The sequence below is a fragment of the Pseudophryne corroboree genome, chromosome 6 (assembly GCF_028390025.1).
Source record: "Pseudophryne corroboree isolate aPseCor3 chromosome 6, aPseCor3.hap2, whole genome shotgun sequence".
Classification (NCBI taxonomy): Eukaryota; Metazoa; Chordata; class Amphibia; order Anura; family Myobatrachidae; genus Pseudophryne; species Pseudophryne corroboree.
In genome coordinates, this window is record NC_086449.1 from 24,598,346 (window position 1) to 24,616,891 (window position 18,546).

The 18,546-nt window shown below is 46.4% G+C and overlaps 1 protein-coding gene across 1 annotated transcript; it reads left to right on the forward strand.

The window, feature by feature from the left end:
* The first annotated feature begins 1,702 nt into the window (after positions 1-1,702).
* On the forward strand, positions 1,703-13,874 carry LOC134935937 (zona pellucida sperm-binding protein 3-like). Its single transcript, XM_063930793.1, has 8 exons — positions 1,703-2,291; positions 4,009-4,127; positions 10,797-10,900; positions 10,972-11,149; positions 11,223-11,343; positions 11,471-11,562; positions 12,809-12,939; positions 13,633-13,874. The coding sequence occupies exons 1-8, from the start codon at positions 1,734-1,736 to the stop codon at positions 13,851-13,853; spliced, it is 1,524 nt and encodes a 507-aa protein (XP_063786863.1). The 5' UTR covers positions 1,703-1,733; the 3' UTR covers positions 13,854-13,874.
* Positions 13,875-18,546: the final 4,672 nt, after the last annotated feature.

Genomic DNA, 18,546 nt, shown 5'->3' on the forward strand with positions numbered 1-18,546 from the left:
TTGTTTCTGTGCAGGGTAAATACTGGCTGCTTTATTTTTACACTGCAATTTAGATTGCAGATTGAACTCACCACACCCAAATCTGTCTCTCGCTGCACATGTTACATCTTCCCCGCCTGCAGTGCACATGGTTTTGCCCAACTGCTAACAAAGTTCCTGCTGCGATCAAATCAGTATTACCCCCGTTTTTAGTAACAGGACCAGTCACTATAATGGGCTCAGTGGGGCCGCCTAATGGGGGTAATTCCAAGTTGATCGCAGCAGGAATTTTGTTAGCAAATGGGCAAAACCATGTGCACTGCAGGGGAGGCAGATATAACATGTGCAGAGAGAGTTAGATTTGGGTGTGGTGAGTTCAATCTGCAATCTAATTTGCAGTGTAAAAATAAAGCAGCCAGTATTTACCCTACACAGAAACAAAATAACCCTCCCAAATCTAACTCTCTCTGCACATGTTATATCTGCCTCCCCTGTAGTGCACATGGTTTTGCCCATTTGCTAACAAAAATCCTGCTGCGATCAACTTGGAATTACCCCCAATATTCAGCACACTCTGGAAACTGAGAGCAGAGCACTTACTTTACTGCAAAAGCAGATATGTGATATTTATCTCACCTGCTGGTGTGGAACTAAAAGTGCCATAATGCCCTGTCATACAAAGGATATCTACCTTGTTTCATATATGTAGGCTTACCATGCTATCTCTTTAAATTGGGACACCTATGAATTACACAGGTTCTGTGGCTGGCTGACTTCAAACCTGCATGTCACCTGGCTTTAATTAGCCACAGAACCTGTGTAATCCATGAATAGCCAGGTATAAGGGCTGGTATGGTAAGCCTATCTATGGGGGTCATTCCGAGTTCATCGCTCGCTAGCAGTTTTTTGCAGCCGTGCAAAACCTATGCCGCCGCCCACTCTGGGAGTGTATTTTAGCTTAGCAGAAGTGCGAACGAAAGGATTCAGATCGGCTACAAAAAAATTTTGAGCAGTTTCAGAGTAGCTCTAAACCTACTCAGCGCTTGCGATCACTTCAGACTGTTCAGTTCCTGTTTTGACGTCACGAACACGCCATGCGTTCGCCCAGCCACGCCTGCATTTTTCCTGGCACACCTGCGTTTTTTCGAACACTCCCTGAAAACGGTCAGTTGACACCCAGAAACGCCCTCTTCCTGTCAATCACTCTGCAGTGCGACTGAAAAGCTTCGCTAGACCTTGTGTGAAACGACATCGTTCGTTGTAATAGTATGACGCGCGTGCGCATTGCGCCGCATACGCATGCGCAGAAGTGCCGACTTTTTGCCTGATCGCTGCGCAGCGACCGAAATCTGCTAGCGATCAACTCGGAATGACCCCCAATATGTATTGTTATGTATCCTCATTAGGGGGTATATTTACTAAAGGACGATTTTGTTCGATTTTAGATCAATTTAAATCGATGTTGGGCTTCCAGTATTAAAACACACATTTACTAACATTTAAAAATTGCTATAAAAATCATCTGGTTGTAAATGTGGGTTTTAATCCTGGAAGCTGAACATCGATTAATATCGATCTGAAATCAAACAAAATCGACCTAGTAAATATACCCCTAGATGGCTGCGCCTGGTGAGGAGTGTTCAGGTGAGTGTTATAATTACCTGCCCCAGGTGGGGGTATTAGCAGCTGGGGGGAGGGGTATAAAGGAATGTTCCCTGCACTCCTAGCATTGTGCTGTTTGTCCTGTAGGCAGAATGGGGATGTGTGTGAGGTGGAGTTGGCTGCTGCTGGTTTATGGCTTAAGCTTTGCCAGTGCTGGGAAGCGTGTCTTGGTCAGGCGCCAGTCAGATGATTGGTGGAGGCATCACCAGCACTCTGTGAGGGGCTCTCCTAGAGGATCTCATTCTCATGTGGTTGCTGCTCAGCCAGTATCTGGCCTGGGGTCTTCCAGAGGGGGTGCTCAGCCAGTGTCTAGCCTGGGGTCTTCCAGACGGATTGCTCAGCCGGTGTCTGGCCTGGGGTCTTCCAGATGGGGTGCTCAGCCAGTGTCCGGATGGGAGTCACCTGTTAGGAATGATGGTGGAGCTGCTCAGTCTAGACAGCTGGCACCAACCCAGTACTCTCCTATCAGTGTGCAGTGTGGTGAGGACACGATGGTGGTGACTGTGATGAGAGACCTGTATGGCAATGGGAAGCTGGTGAAGGCCTCAGACTTGAGCTTGGGACCCCAGTCCTGCAGTCCCAGCACCCAGCGCAGTGATACCAGTGTGGTCTTCAACATTGGCCTCCAGGAGTGTGGGAACGCAGTACAGGTAATGATGGACTGTGCACTTTGTTGGTGTGATGTGTCTGCCTAGGGTCCTTGACTCCTAGGGTGAGTTAGTGGAGTAAATGAGGCATGAGGTTCCTACTGATGGGTTGTGCTCTACAAAGCATCTTCCTATACTGTAACTGGTGCACCCTGAGTGTAGGTCTCGTGAACCTTCCCTTACACAGGGCTCTGGTAAGTACTGAGGCCTATACTGTATGCTGGACACCAGTGTGTAGGGATCCTGGGTGTGCACTGATGGACAATGTGCATAGAATGGAAGCATAGTCGGGTGAGGTAATGGTGCACTTGTGGTGGCAGTTAGCAGGAGGATTGTGTTGGCTGAGTGCTGCTCACTATTGGTGGTCAGGTCAGATGGCTTCCTTGTAATGTGTTATATAACAGTGCTGTATGTGGTTAATGGTAACATCCCAACAGCTACTAATTTGTACACTTACCTGGAATTGATTTTTCAATAGATATCAGCAATATTTACCCATAGAAGCAATTCATTTGACAATCACTGTGTCCATCCTCAGTTGTGGAACACACCTGTGTCCTTGATTTTAGCATCACTAATTGTTCACTTTTGTTCACTATATGTATTGTGTATTCTTTACTTTGACTAGATGGCTTTTATAAACGGATACTTTAAAATGTCTTTGTGCACCAACAAAGATGTTCTTTCCTCTTTGGTTCCTGGTAATGGTAACATGCCTGAGAGCTGTGGGGCAGATGTAGGAACTGGCTATGGGGTTTAATGGAATCGGAGCAGGGTATGTGTACTGATACCACTTCCCCCACATGCATTAAGGTGGGGTTGTCTGCTATCTTTGTCTGTGCAGTGTCTATTAACTCATGTTCTGCAAGTGACATGGGACTGTTTGAGTCTGGGGCACCTGCATATGTGGGTCCCTGCCCACCCCCACCCAAAAAACAAACACACAAGAGAACAAAACCCAGACACTCTATGCCATCAGCGTTCACTGACAACAGCACCGTTGCTGCTGATCAACCCACTGGTGGTCCTCCCTTGTAGGGAGACTGTACTGAAGTTATCAACTTGGTGTTATCCTCGGAGCTAAGACATGTACAGCAGTGGATTGTCATATAGTGGTTCTCTGTAACTGGTTACACACATCAGCCATAAACTTCAGCTGTCAGTCACATCTATAGCAGGATAATGAGTCTTCTATTGACGGGTAAGCGTGTGGGGGGTTTGAGTATACACAAAAACCCTCCCACTGACTCCTTAAATGTCCAAAGGAGTAAATATATCACTCCATGTAGAGTGGTGTTTGTAAGTGTCCTGCTTTAAAGGTATAGTAAGCCTAAAACTAGGGAATACAGTATATCGGGTACCTTAGACCAGGGGTTCCCAAACACGAACCTCAAGGCACACGAACAGTGAAAGTTCTGAGGAGTGCTGTACTTAAGCACAGGTGACTTCATTAGTTCCTCAGTTATTTTGTTAGTCTGTGACAAAACATAGATTTAGGTAAATATTGGAGCGTTCCCTGAGGAGCAAAAAGTCTGCTCTAGATGCAGGAAAGGTGGTGGCTGGCAATTAGTCTATTAACTGCATGTTCTGGCCTGGTAATAGATGGCAAATGCGACTTCTAAGGTTGTGGGGTTTTTTTTTTTTTTTACTAAACTGGGAATAAGTATTCATTACCAGGGTTTGTAGACTGAAGGAGAAATGTCTCTGCTTTGTCCTACAGATGACTGCAGACTGGCTGATCTACACCACCTCCCTGACCTACAGTCCAACATCCCCCAGTGGTGTTCCCATCACTAGGACCAACTCTGCTGTGGTTCCCATCCAGTGTTTCTACCATCGGTGAGTTTACATCTGTGACTGATGGTCACATCCACTGACTAATACTGTCAGGCTTCTGGAATATAAATGGATATCTTGGGCATGGTGGCCTATATATTAAGGGACAACATTTGTCTACTGGTAGCAAGTGGACAAATTTGTAGTTTGCAGGAAATTCTGACTTGCATGACTTTAGAATGTGTTCCTACTAGAGATGAGCAGGTTCGTTTCTCAGAACCGTACCGAACTTAACGCTCTGAACCCGGTTCCGAGCCCAGCTCGGGTTTTCCCTCCTGACTTGGAAACCCGAATGAGGCAAAACGTCATCCTGTTGGATTCTCACGGGATTTGGATTCCATATAAGGAGCCGTGCGTCGCGGCCATTTTCACTCCAGTCTGAGTGTAGTGAGAGGACGTGTGTGGATGGAGAAGTGGGGTGGCGAGTCTAGTGCTGTGTTTTGCTTTCCAGTATAGTCAGTGTCTTATGCTGCATCAGTCCAGCCAGTCAGTGTTGGTATCCTCTGCTGCTGTGTCCCCAGTGCTGCTGGCTGCTGTATAAGTCCCTTACATTTTTGCTGTTATCTTGCATCAGACCTGTCACAACTGAGGGCTGGTGCTGACCAGGGGGAAGCCTCAGTTGTAGGGGCTGAGGTATATAGGTGTACCTGGGAGGCAGTACAGGGTTCTTGGACATGCAGGGAACCTTTAGAACAAATGCCCGAAGGCGTGACCACGACAACAAGGGAAAGTTCAAAGGTTTTATTAAACACAGTTCAGAGGAATACTGATGACTTGGTACTGGTAATAGGAAACACAGTTCAGAGAAATACTTGGGATCGATGACGGAACATTGATAGTGACTTGGAATCGATGACGGAACACCGATGGTTACTTTGGGATCGTTGGTAAGCTTTGAGTGAAGCTGGGGTTCGCAGATAGAAATGCACTATTGTACGTAGAAGCACAGGTGAAGCATGAAGTGATGCTGGGGATCGCTGGAGAATGGCTGCTGGAAAGCCGGAGTTCAGACACAGGTGAATCAGGGTAGACTGTAGAGGGTTAATAACTGGAGTGTCTGGTTACACTGCAGAGTGTAATCACCAGGGAGTCAGGCTGTACTGCAGAGAAAGTCCATGGGAGAACTGCACACTGGAATCACTGAAGACAATTGAAGCACTGACATCTTTCCACCCCAGGAACAGGATATTTATACCTGCTGGGAAGCAGGGATTGGCTGGCTGATTAACCAGAGACCAGAGTGCAGCTGCTGTGTAATCAGGCTGAGAGCAGAGTGCAGCTGATAGGCTGAAAGGTAACATGTGATTAGGAAAACATGGCTGCGCCCATGGTAGCTTTTGGAGGGAAAGATTGTTTGTAACTTGAATGTGAGCTTTAACCATGAAGCTGCCAGAATCACAGTAAAGAGATTTGAGACAATGAGATGCAGCGTGCTGCACACACAGTGCAGATGGAATCCAGGCTTGGAACACTGGGACAGTCTCAGGAGGCATTTGGAAGGTAAATACTGATAAGGAATTACCTAGATCGTGACAAGACCAGGGGTAGTGTCTTGTGCAGCATCAGTCCAGTGACCAGTCACAGTGGTGGTGTCCTCTGCTGCTATATATCCAGTGTAGCTGTATAAGTCCCTTTCAGTGGTGCTGTTGTGCTGCAACAGACCAGTGGTGGTGTTCTGGCCATCAGTCATTCCAGTGACCAGGCAGTCGGTGGTATACGCTGCTGCTATGCTGTATGTCCACAGCTGCCATGTAATAAGTCCCTCACAGTGTTGCTGTGTTGTGCTGCATCAGACCCACTGGCGTTTCTATAATGGGTGCACATGGGCCCCTGAGTCCAGAGGGGGCCCCCACCGCACACGCTGCACCCATTTTGTGAATACTCACCCCTCCGGAGTCCCATGGCGGTGTTAAAACTCCATGGAAATGGCCCAGTGGCCATTTTCACGGAGTCCTGCGCATGCGCAGTAGAGAAATCTCAGGGAAAATGGGCAACGCACCATTTTCCCAGGGATCTGCGCATGCGCAGTAGAGTCTGAGCGCTCTAGTGCTCAGACTCTCCCCGCTGCCGGCAGAGAGGAGGGGGCCCGAACAGAGGAGGCTGCACTCGGGCCTTCTCCTCTCAACGCCACTGATCAGACCAGTGGTGGTGTCCTGGCCATCAGTCATTCCTGTGCCGCATATTGTGTTGTATAACTCCAGGAACATAAGGGAGAACAAAAATTTGGAGGATAAAATAAGGAAAGATCAAGAACCACTTCCTCCTACTGCTGAAGCTGCTGCCACTAGCCATGGCATAAACAATGAAATGCTATCAACGTCGTCTGCCAAGGCCGATGCCTAATGTGATGGTAGAGGGTATGTAAAAGCCAAAGTTCAGTAAAAAGATCCAAAAAAAAAAAATTGTAATGGTCTGAGGAGAAACGTAAACTTGCCAATATGCCATGAGAGGCTGAGGCCCTGGCCTATGTTCATGACTAGTGGTTCAGCTTCACATGACTATGGAAGCCCTCATCCTCCCGCTAGAAAAATTAAAAGTTAAGCTGGAAAAAGCACAGAAAAGAACTGCATTCTGAGATGGTATCACAAATCCCCAAGGAGAGTCCAAGTGTCGGCGGTTGCGATGCCTGACCTTCCCAACACTGGACGGGAAGAGGTGGCGCCTTCCACCATTTGCACACCCCCTGCAAGTGCTGGAAGGAGCACCCATAGTCCAGTTCCTGATATTCAAATTGAAGATGTCACTGAAGTACACCAGGATGAGGTTATGGGTGTTGCTGGCACTGAGAAGGAAGTTGATGATGAGGATTCTGATGGTGATGTGGTTTGTTTAAGTCAGGCACCAGGGGAGACACCTGTTGTCCGTGGGATGAAGCCCATTGTGATGCCTGGGCAAACTACCAAAAAAGCTACCTCTTCGGTGTGGAATTATTTCTCCACGAATCCTGACAACAGGTGTCAAGCCATCTGTTGCCTCTGTCAATCTGTAAAAAGTAGGGGTAACCCTAGTAAAAGTAACCACCTAGTAACATCCTCCCTTATACGTCACCTGTTGCGCGTTCATCAGAAGTCAGTGTTAAGTTGTGAAACTTTGGGTAAGCGGTACACTGATGCCTAAATCTCCTTCCTCCTGTACCCAAGCTCCTGCAAGCCACACCACCAACTCCCTCAACTTCCTCCTCAGTCAGGAACGTCGGTAGTACTACAGGCCATGTCACTGTCAAGACTGAGGAGTCCTCTCCTAACCGGGATTCCTCCAGAGGATCCTTGAGTGGTATGCCTGCTGTTGCTGCTGGGAGTCGATCGTCATCCCAGAGGGGAAGTCGGAAGACCATTGTGCCACTTCCAGTAAGCAATTGACTTTCCAACAGTCCTTTTGTGAGGAAGATGAAATATGACCGCAGTCATCCTTTTGCAAAGCGGATGACAGAGGCCTTGACAGCTATGTTGGTGTTAGACGTGCGTACAGTATCTGCCATTAGTTCAGTGGGACTCAGAGAATTGTTTGAGTTACTGTGTTCCTGGTATCAAATCCCATCTAGGTTCCACTTCTCTAGGCAGGCGATACCGAGAATATACAGACATCAAAGTCACCAGTGTCTTACAAAATGCAGTTGTGTCCACTTAACCATGGACAAGTGGAACAGGGCAGACTAAGGACTATGACTGTAACAGCCCACTGGGTAGATGTTGCTGCAGGAGGCCATACAACAGCAGTGGTACCAGTAGCAGCATCTCGCAAACTCCAACTCATTCCTAGGCAGGCTACGCTATGTATCACCACTCTCTGTGTCACACAGCTGACAACCTCTTAAGGAAACTGAGGAACATCATTGCAGAATGGCTTACCCCAATTGGACTCTCCTGGGGATCTGTGATATTGGACAATGCAACCAATATTGTGTGTGCATTACATCTGGGCAAACTCCAGCACATCCCATGTTTTGCACATACAATTAATTTGGTGGTACAGAATTTTTTTGAAAAATGACAGGGGTATGCAGGAGATTCTGTTGGTGGCCCGAAAAATTGCAGGCGACTTTCGGCATTCTGCCACCTCGTGCCGAAGACTGGAGCAACGGCAAACACTCCTGAACCTGCCCTGCCATCAACTGAAGCAAGAGGTGGTAACGAGGTGGAATTCAACTCTCTATATGCTTCAGAGAATAGAGCAGCAAAAGGCCATTCAAGCCTATACATCCACCTATGATATAGGCAAAGGAGGGGGAATGCACCTGACTCAAGCACAGTGGAGAATGATTTCCATATTGTGCAAGGTTCTCCAACCCTTTGAACTTGCCACAAGTGAAGTTGGTTCAGACACTGCCAGCTTGAGTCAGGTCATTCCCCGTCGTCAGGCTTTTGCAGATGCATCTGGAAAAATTGAAGGAGGAGCTAAGACGGAGCAATTCTGCCAAGTATGTGGGACTTGTGGATGGAGCCCTTCATTTGCTTTGCCAGGATTCAAGGGTGGTCAATCTGTTGAAAGCAGAGCCCTACATTTTGGCCACCATGCTCGATCCTAGGCTTAAAGCCTACTTTACGTTGTATCTCTTTCCGGCAGACACAAATGTGCAGAGACCTGCTGGTGAGTAAATTGTCAACTCAAGCGGAACGTGACCTGTTAACAGCTCGTCCTTCATTTTCTCCCGCCACTGGGGCTGCAAGGAAAAGAATAAGATTTCCTAGCCCACCCGCTGGCGGTGATGCAGGGCAGTCAGGAGCGATAGCTGACATCTGGTCTGGACTGAAGGACCTACCAACTATTACTAACATGTCTACTGTCGCTGCATAAGATTTTGTCACCATGAAAGAATGGTGGAGGATTATATGAGTGACAGCATCCAAGTAGGCATGTCACAGTCCATATGTATACTGGCAGGAGAGAGGCAATTTGGATGTCCTTGCACAAACTGGCTTTATTTTACCTAAGTTGCCCCCCCCCCCCCCCCCCCCCCTCCAGTGTGTACTCTGAAAGAGTGTTTAGTGCAGCTGGTAACATTGTCAGCAACCGGTGTAGGTTACTTCCACAAAATGTGGAGAAGATGTTCATCAAAATGAATTATAAATTCCTCCGGGAAGACCTTTACCAGCAATTGCCTCCAGAAAGTACACAGGGACCTATGATGGTGGATTCCAGTGGGGATTTCTTAATACAGGAGGAGGAGGATGTACACAGTTAAAGGGGTGAGGAATCTGAGGATGAGGTCGACATCTTGCCTCTGTCAAGCCAGTCTGTGCAAGAAGAGATTGATTGCTTCTTTTTTGGTGGGGGCCTGAACAAACCAGTCACTTCAGTCAGTCGTGTGGCAGACCCTGTTGCTGAAATTACTGGTTTGTTAAAGTGTGCATGTCCTGTTTATACAATATGTGGGTGGGAGGGCCCAAGGACAATTACATCTTGCACCTCTATTTCTTCTTTGCATCATGTGCTGTTTGGGGCCTATTTTTTTAAATCTGCCATCCTGTCTGCCCCTGCAGTGCCACTCCTAGATGGACCAGGTGTTTGTGCCACACACTTGTGTAGCTTGGCTTAGTCGTACAGCCACCTCGGTGCAACCTTTTGGCCTAAAAACAATATTGTGAGGTGTTCAGAATAGACTGGATATGAGTGGAAATTAATGTTGAGGTTAATACCGTAAAAGCAAAATTACCCCCAAATTCTGTGATTTTAGCCGTGTTTGTCATATTTCAAAAATCATCCAGATCCAAAACATGAAAGTGGAATTAGAACCAAAACATGAAGTGCCAGCTGCACATCTCTAGTTCCTACTAGCTTCCAGCAAAACTCGACAGCTAAAGTGCGATTATGTGGCTTCACCCAAGCAAAACAGTATTATATTCTGCCCTTGTAGAAAAGGAGCCCTACTACAGGACATATAAGGCCCATAAATTGCATTGTTGCTCTACTGTAGTTTGTGTCAACTGGGGAATGAGAACCCACCAAGAAATGCAGTATTAAGGGGCAAAGCTAAAGAGGTATGGCCAGCCACCACAGGGACTTGAATAACCATTATGGACATACCTAGAACAGGACCCTTCTATAAAGGAGGGGACAGTGGTATGTTGGGTGTTTTATTGGAATGTAAGCTTGAGTGTCTGGTTTGTTTCTATAGAGCAGGCATTCCCAACCACAGTCCTCAAGGCACACCAACAGTGCAGTTTTTAGTGATATCCAGGCTTCAGCACAGGTGACTTAATTAGTAGCTCAGTTATTTTGATTTAACCATCTGTGCTGAAGCCTGGATATGACTAAAACCTGCACTATTGGTGTGCCTTGAGGACTGTGGTTGGGAATGCCTGCTATAGAGGCTACTCTAGGTTCATTCAAGTATCTAGCTACACAATTAACTGTCCCCTAGAGGATGGGATGGGGTGCAACCGGTATTTTCTCTATATACCAGGGGGTCAGTCCTACATTATATGTAATAGAGCATGCCAGGGTAGAACAAATCTTGTGCACCACATATGGTATGTTGCGTAAAGTGTCTGAATACTTTTGCCTATGTAAATTCATACTTGATGATTATTGCTGTAGCAGCCTCCAAAACAATCAATGATGCTGAAGATAAGGAATGTGTCTACTTTTGCTGGTCTTGCGTGTTTCACTTAGTGTTAACTTTGCTTTTATCTGCTAATACTGGACCACTGCTGGTGGGTTTATCTTGTGCAGACATGGTAATGTGAGCAGCAATGCCATTGAGCCAACATGGGTTCCGTTTAGGACCACAGTGTCCTCCGAAGAGAGGCTGTCCTTCTCCTTGCAGCTGATGATGGGTAAGTGAGGTGGGGGTACAACATGATGGTGCTGGGTCTGGTGTCTTTATATCATCTGATTCCCTTTATAGATGACTGGAGTGCTCCCAGACCTTCCTCTGAATTCCAGCTGGGGGACATATTCTACATAGAGGCCTCTGTGGACACTCAGAACCATGTCCCTATGATGCTATTTGTGGATACCTGTGTGGCCACCCTGTCTCCTGATGTCCAGTCCACCCCTAATTATGCTCTCATTGCCTACAATGGGTATGTTATACAGGTTACTGTTTAGGCTGACCTGATGGTCGCAGCTTGTGCCTTCAACTAATGTGTTCTATAGGTGCCTGGTGGATGGTCAGCAAGAAGATTCCTCTTCTGCCTTCATATCCCCAAGGCCTGAGCCAGACAAGCTCCGGTTCATGGTTGATGCTTTCCGGTTCACTGGGATGGATGTCTCTCTGGTGAGGATTGGGTTTACTGCAGTTCCAGTATGGCAGATAATGCTGACAATGTGCCTCTTCTATGTTTGACTGTAGAAATCTACTGTCTTTCCTTTGTCCTGAGTCCTATATCCTCTTCCTTCCCCAGATCTATATCACTTGTACTCTGAGAGCTGCTGCAGCCACTCAGGTTCCAGATGCCATGAACAAGGCCTGTTCCTACATGAAGACGTCTAGCAGGTGAGGCTGTTGTACTGTAGCTTCTCTAATGCCTGTAGATTAGCATAGGGAAGGAACTTAATGTGAGGAGGAAAGTTTGGCCTCTGATAAAAACATAATTGTACATCATACCTACAACTTTCTATAGTTGGGATGAGGGACACAGATGCACACCAAAGGCCCAAAATTAGTGTGTGTGGCCTCACAGGAAGTTCTGCAATCACCAGACATGCCTAAGTCTTTGCCAATGTGGGGAGCATGCTGAGAGTTGCTGGCTTGTCCCCCTCTCCTGGTGAATAGATGCTGTGTAGTCTATTCCCTGCTGCTCTGCAGAGGGACACTGCAACCCATGAGTGGGGCAGGCCCAAAAACAGGTCTCTCCCACTAACTTCACAGTTGGAAGGTATGGTACCGCAACTGTGGCAAATGGTTTCCCCAGTAAATGGATGTTGGTGAAAGCCTCCAGACTGTGCAGGAGGTGTAGTGAATGTAATCACAGATCTTGTATATCAATGGTAATTCTAGGGCCTTCTGAACTTGTGGCGTTCCCATAAACTAGTTCAGTTGACTAAGTGGAACTTCCGCACAGAAGTCTGTGCTGACATTCTTTTATCTGTACAGAGAATGCAAGTGCCCCCTCTTGACACAGATAGTATGTACAATAATGAAACTACAATTAACGTGTATTTTAACTGAGGGTCTTGGCACCAGTGTGGCCGAAACTGCATGCCCTCAGTGTCAAGGTGAATCCCATCAGATGGACCCCTAACATCATGTCACATCAACTTATCCAGACCTTGCCATAATAGTGCGTATTCTAATAATTGTAGAGTATCAGAAATGCTTTGATTAATTGTATTGGTGCTTGGTGTGTTCACATGCATTTTTCTGGTGTAAAGTTCTCAGCATGGTAGCGGCTCCTATTCTTAAAATTAGGTATGCAGTCCAGCCCCCACCCCACATCCATACACTCCAACATGACCCATTCCATTAGGTACAAAATGCTGTTCCTTGACTTCCTTGCCAGTTGCAGAGGTGGGGCTGCAGCACAGGCCAGATTTCAAATAGGGGAGCAACACCAACTGCCACTGATCCCTGGCCAGTGATGTTTGGGGCTCTGCAACTGCCACTGTCAAGGAAGTCCAGGAACAAAGCATTTTGTACCTAATGGTATGGGTCATGTTGGAGTGTATGCACATCTATACAGACTTGTTGGATCTCTTGCCATGCTAACATAAATGGGCTCATTGCTTCTGTGTTTCTTTAGCTGGGCAGCTGTGGATGGTCCCAATACAATCTGCCAGTGCTGTGATGCTCAGAACTGTGCCGGTCAGAGCAGGAGACTGGGACCCATCCGCAGTATTCCAAGAGGAATTGGCAAAAGAGAAATTGCAGCTGGTGAGTAACGGACATGGCCCGTTTTACATACATGAGCCTCTTCTCTAGAAAACTTTAGAGATTTCAAACCTGGGAAAGAAAGAATGACCCAACAAGCTCCTAACTCTCATTCTTCAAACACTGCCTGTAAAATGGCAGTTAGGAGCTGATGGGCTCTTAAATTATCTCCAAGGCTTAGTACATAGACCATAGTCTGTAAAATGAGTTGGGAACTGATCAATACTTTATCTCTCCAAGATCTAATGAATCTGGTTACTCTTGGTGTCAGGAGTATAGAGCTCCAGATGAGGTCTAGATAGCCTACCTGGCTGTAGCCTATAGCTATTACAGAAAGTAATGTTTGTCTTGGGTTGATGCCCTGCATTGCTGGACTGTTTAGGATTTGTATTTGGCCTCTTGGCAGAGTTTGGCTACGCAGCTTGGCACAACTTTGGAGAGAATTAAGGTCCGATTTGAAATCTGACCATTGTAAATGAGAATACCTGAAGGATCCAGTTCACTTAGAACCAGGTATATAGACCCCACACCACCACCTTACATGGCCTGGCTCAGGGTTATGGGACTGGGTTATCACCTTAACACTGTAGGTTATTTACTACAGAACTTGTCATGAATTCTCCTAGGTGTCTATACCAGGCTAGATGTGTGCAACTTAACAAGAATGTATCTTACAAACTATGCTCTTCTCTGCAGGCCCATCTACAGGAGAACATGGATCTGTGACTTTGGGTCCTCTGCTGGTGGTTGGGGCAAACCCTGTCCAGGCTTCAAGAATGACTGCAGAGTCTGGACATGTGGAACAGTGGCTGCTGGTGGCTACGGTGTCCCTCAGTCTGGCTGTGTTATTTGGCTTTTTTGCTCTGACTGTAAAACGCATTAAGAGACATGCTGGTGTACAGGCTGCAGAGAAATAAAATCCTACACTGAAATCTTAATTCCTGTGTCCATACTGTCCACAAGCACCAGGGGATGTAGTAGTGGGCATAAGCTGTGATCTGTAAATGCCAATTGACCATTGCTGCACTTGAAACTGCATAGGCCTGAAACTACCACAATGGCTGGATAACAATCTGCCTCAATCGGGTTATCTGCTGTCGTACCTCATTGGAAGATAGGAAGATTAAAGCAGGGCCCGTAACTAGGTGTGCGAGGGGGGCCTCGCACACAGCGCAAAGCCCTGGGGAGCGCAGTCACGGCCCTGTATTAACGCTGTACGGAGCTCTGTGTACGGAACATCAGAGTTCCGTACAGCTCTATTGGTGAGCCTCCGCTCCACTGTACAGAGCATCGGAGCGGGGAGGCAGAAGAGGCCAGGTCTGCTGCTGCTGAAGGGGACATTAATCCCCCTTTGCAGCAGTGCTGAAGCTACGGCGAGCGGGCGGCGCAGCATGACAGGTCACATGCGCACCACTTCCTGGTTCATGAGAGCCGCGGCCGCAACCACGCCAGGCAGGATGCTCCCAGGACCAGGAAGAGGAGCACTACGGGGCATGGGCAGCGGTGGGGTGATCTGGCGACATGCTGACAGGGAGGAGGACAGCACTCCGCAGCAGAGGACGAGGAGCCAGAAAAGTTTGGCAGCAATAGCATGTGCATCGTGCTATTAACTCCCCAAGCGCCCAACGCACCTATCACCCCCAATGTGTCTGAGGAAAAGCCCCACAAGTAGCAGCACAGTCCTCCTGCTCTGTGGTAAGTGGGGTCAGGGGCACCGCCACTTGCAAAATTCACCTCATTGTGCCCTCGTGTGTGTGTGTGGATTTATTGTAGCTGAGTGCCAGACTGTGTGTGCATGTATTTTTTGGTTTTATCCATAGTGTTTAAAGGCCAAATGTAATCGCTACTCTAATTCCAGGAAATTAGACCAGTTCTAGTGCTGAGACTCTGTATCCTAGTTGGTGTCTCAGGATATATTTGCTTTACAGGCAGTCATGTTACAGCCGCTAGAATCCCCACCGCTTGCAATGCTGGTAAACAGATGTTATTCCCACTCGTGGGTGTCCACAACACCCATAGAGTGGGAGTAGAACCTATGGCAAGCCCACAAGTGCATCCGTTGCCCTCATCTGCAACCAAGGATATACTTAAATGGCCCAGTCAGTGGGTAAAGGAGGCAAAACTTTTTTTTAGGTGTATAAGCGAAAGGAGAAAAACAAAAGGTGGAGTTATAAAACTATAAAGATGGACACTGGGAGTCTTGTTGAAGGAGACAATTTAATAGCAGATCATCTTAATGATTACTTTTGCTCAGTATTTACTACTGAAAGAGAGGGGTAGGGGCTACAGTTAAGTTGCAGGGATATTCAGGAAAATGAAACAAGTACATTTACAGAGGAGAAGGTCCTAACAGAACTTTCAAAGCTGAAAGTGGACAAATCGATGGGGCCAGATGGGATACATCCAAGGATACTAAAATAACTTAAAGAGGTGCTGGTAGCACCATTGACAGAATTATTCAACCAGTCATTAGCTACAGGAGTAATTCCAGGGGACTGGAAAAGAGCAAACGTAGTCCCACTGCACAAAAGTGGAAGCAAGGAAGAGGCAAACAACTACAGACCAGTGAGTCTTACATCAGTAGTAGGGAAATTGATGGAAACACTCTTAAAAGAAAGTGTTGTAGATTATCTCAAATCCGGCAATTTACTGGATCCCATGGATTCACTGGGGGGGAGATCATGTCAAACAAATCTTATTGACTTTTTTTATTGTGTGACTAAAGTGATGGATAAAGGTGGAGCCATGGATATAGCTTAGCTAGACTTTAGTAAGGCTTTTGACACGTTCCACATCGCAGACTGCTAAATAAACTTGAAAGTTTGGGATTGGATATTAGGATTATTGAATGGATAAGATCTTGGTTGAAGGATAGAAAATGGAGTTGTGGTAAATGGAGTGCATTCACAGGAGGGAAATGTTACCAGTGGAGTACCCCAGGGATCTGTACTTGGACCAGTGCTTTTTATTGGTGACATTACAAATGGCATTAAAGGGAAAGTATGCCTTTTTGCAGATGACACAAAGGTATGCAACAGGGTAGACACACCAGGTGGGGTAAAACAAATGATTGAGGATCTAGGTAGACTAGAGGAATGGTCAAGAGTCTGGCAATTACAGTTTAATGCCAAAAAATGCAAAATCACACACTTGGGTCTCAAAAATTCTAAAGCTAAATACAGTATTAATGGCACTATACTGGAAACTACTGAGGAGGAAAGGGATCTACAGTAGGAGTCACTATTTCAGATGACTTAAAGGCAGGTAAGCAATGTAACAAGGCAATGAGGAAGGCTAGTCAGATGCTTGGCTGCGTTGGGAGAGGAATCGGCAGCAGAAAGAAAGAAGTAATAATGCCACTGTATAGGTCATTGGTACGGCCTCATCTAGAATACTGTATTCAGCTCTGGAGGCCATATCTTCAAAAGGATATTAATACATTAGAAACTGTACAAAGGAGGGCAACTAAAATGGTGCATGGCCTACATCACAAAACATACCCAGAAAGACTAAAATCTCAATGTATAGTTTGGAGAAGGGAAAGAGGGGACATGATAGAAACTTTCAAATATATCAAGGGTTTTAACAAAGTCCAGGAGGGAAACATTCTCCAAATGAAGAGAAGCAATAGGACATGAGGACATGCACTGAGACTGGAGGGGGGGAGGTTCAGGGAAAATTTGCGGGAAAAATTATTTCACAGAAAGGGTAGTGGACTAGCCTCCCATCAGAGGTGGTAGAGGCTAAGACAGTAGAGCAATTTAAACATGCATGGGATAGACATAAGGATATCCTTACAAAGAAATAAGGATCAAATAAGGTTAGAGATAAAAATAATATAAAAAAAAAAGGGGGGCAGACTAGATGGGCCAAGTGGTTCTTATCTGCCGACAAATTCTATGTTTCTTAAAACCTGGACTGTTGGTGTTCCTCAAGGACCATGTTTGAGATCCTGTGATCTGTAGGGAATTGGTCCTTGATAGGTGTTTTGAATAAGGTCTACCACCTTGCAAATGTTCTTGGTGGTCTGTATGAAATGGTAACACGGCAATGTTGGCCTGGGCTCAGGAGGATGGGGAAAGTAAGAATGAGGAAAACGTGAGGCTGAGTGGACTGCGGTGGAAGTAATTGGGTAGGGAAGGTTATGTGGCATATTAGCTTGCCTGCATAGGTGAGTTTTGGAGGAATATTTTAGGACTTCTGTTGTACATGGGAGGGCATTCCACAAGGTGGGTGTAGGCCAAAGCTGTCCTGCAAGTGAGTGGATGAGATATACAGTACCTCTTGTAAAGAGGCCAGGGTGGGAGATTTTGAGAAATGCAGTGAGATGTATGTTGGTATTCAGTTAATGGCCTTGTGTGTAAGCAAAAATGTTCTACTAAACATGGTAGAATACCAGTAATTAATGGGGTAGAAACTATGGGGCCTGGGACTGACGGAATAGGCAGCCCCCAAAACAATTTCTATAAAAAATATATATAAATAGAATATATAAAATTCCTATGCTCGTATCACCATACCTCACACAATAATTCCCAATACCTGCTTCTTAGGTGTCCTGCTCATCCTCCCACGCTGCTGCAGTAGCCTGTTTAGTCTACTTAAACTATGCTATTGGAAATGTCCCTTTCAAGATAGCCACCGCCTAAGACAGGCATGTCCAAACTGCGGGCCTCCAGCTGTTGTGAAACTACATTTCCCAGAATGCCCTGACAGGTTTGCTGTCAGAATGCTAAAGCTGTGTCAGGGCATGCTGGGATGTGTAGTTTCTCAACAGCTGGCGGGACACAGTTTGGACATGCCTGCCCTAAGAGGAGATAGTTACTACAACCTCCTCTAGTACCTTTAGTATCTTTTATAACGATCTCCTCTGTGGATGCTATCTTGAAAGGGACATTTTCAATAGATTGTGGGTGCTGGGTGAACAGTGGCATGAGTGTGTTAGGCCCTCCTCTGTTAGAGGCTGGGCCTGGGACAGCTGATCCTGCAGTACACCCTGATGGCAGGTCTGAATGAAGGTACTGATAGAATTGCTTGGGAGATGAGCCTCACATCCGCATTCAGAATGACTTGTAGAATTGAGTTTCTTTGCTAAGCAGACTATTGGAATAATCAATGTGGGAGATAATGAGAGCATGGATTAGAGTTTTCACAGTGCCTGGTGTAGGATATGGTCATAATTTGGATATGTTCTTCAATGCAAGATTTATAGCCAGTTTGACTGTGTGGAACAAAGGACAGTTTAGTGTCAAGGATGACACCTAGGCAGTGAGTTTGTATGGTTGAGTTATCAACAGTGATAAAGATCAGGTTGGTTGGAAATAGAACTGTTTTGGAAATGTTAAGTTTGAAGTGGTGAGATGATATTCAAAAGGAAACTGCAGACAGGCATTCCGTGACACTGACCAACACAGATGGTGACAAATCTGGGGAGGATAGGTAGATTTGAGCCAACCCACAATGTAGAGCCATCTTAAAGTACAGTATAGGCAGACTGGACAGTTGCCCAGGGCCCCGCAATTCTAGGGGCCTTTAAGTAGGATTAGTTAGGCCAGAGGGTATCTGCCTCCTGGTCTGGTGCTTCTGGACCTTCTTGGGAGGGAGGTAGAG

What these genes read in the sequence shown, in the direction of transcription:
- LOC134935937 (XM_063930793.1), top strand. Translation starts at nt 1,734, where the DNA reads ATGGGGATGTGTGTGAGGTGGAGTTGGCTGCTGCTGGTTTATGGCTTA. An exon ending in AGTGTGGGAACGCAGTACAG is followed by an intron (nt 2,292 to 4,008) that starts GTAATGATGGAC and finishes TTTGTCCTACAG; the next exon opens with ATGACTGCAGACTGGCTGAT. An exon ending in CTGGGATGGATGTCTCTCTG is followed by an intron (nt 11,344 to 11,470) that starts GTGAGGATTGGG and finishes TTCCTTCCCCAG; the next exon opens with ATCTATATCACTTGTACTCT.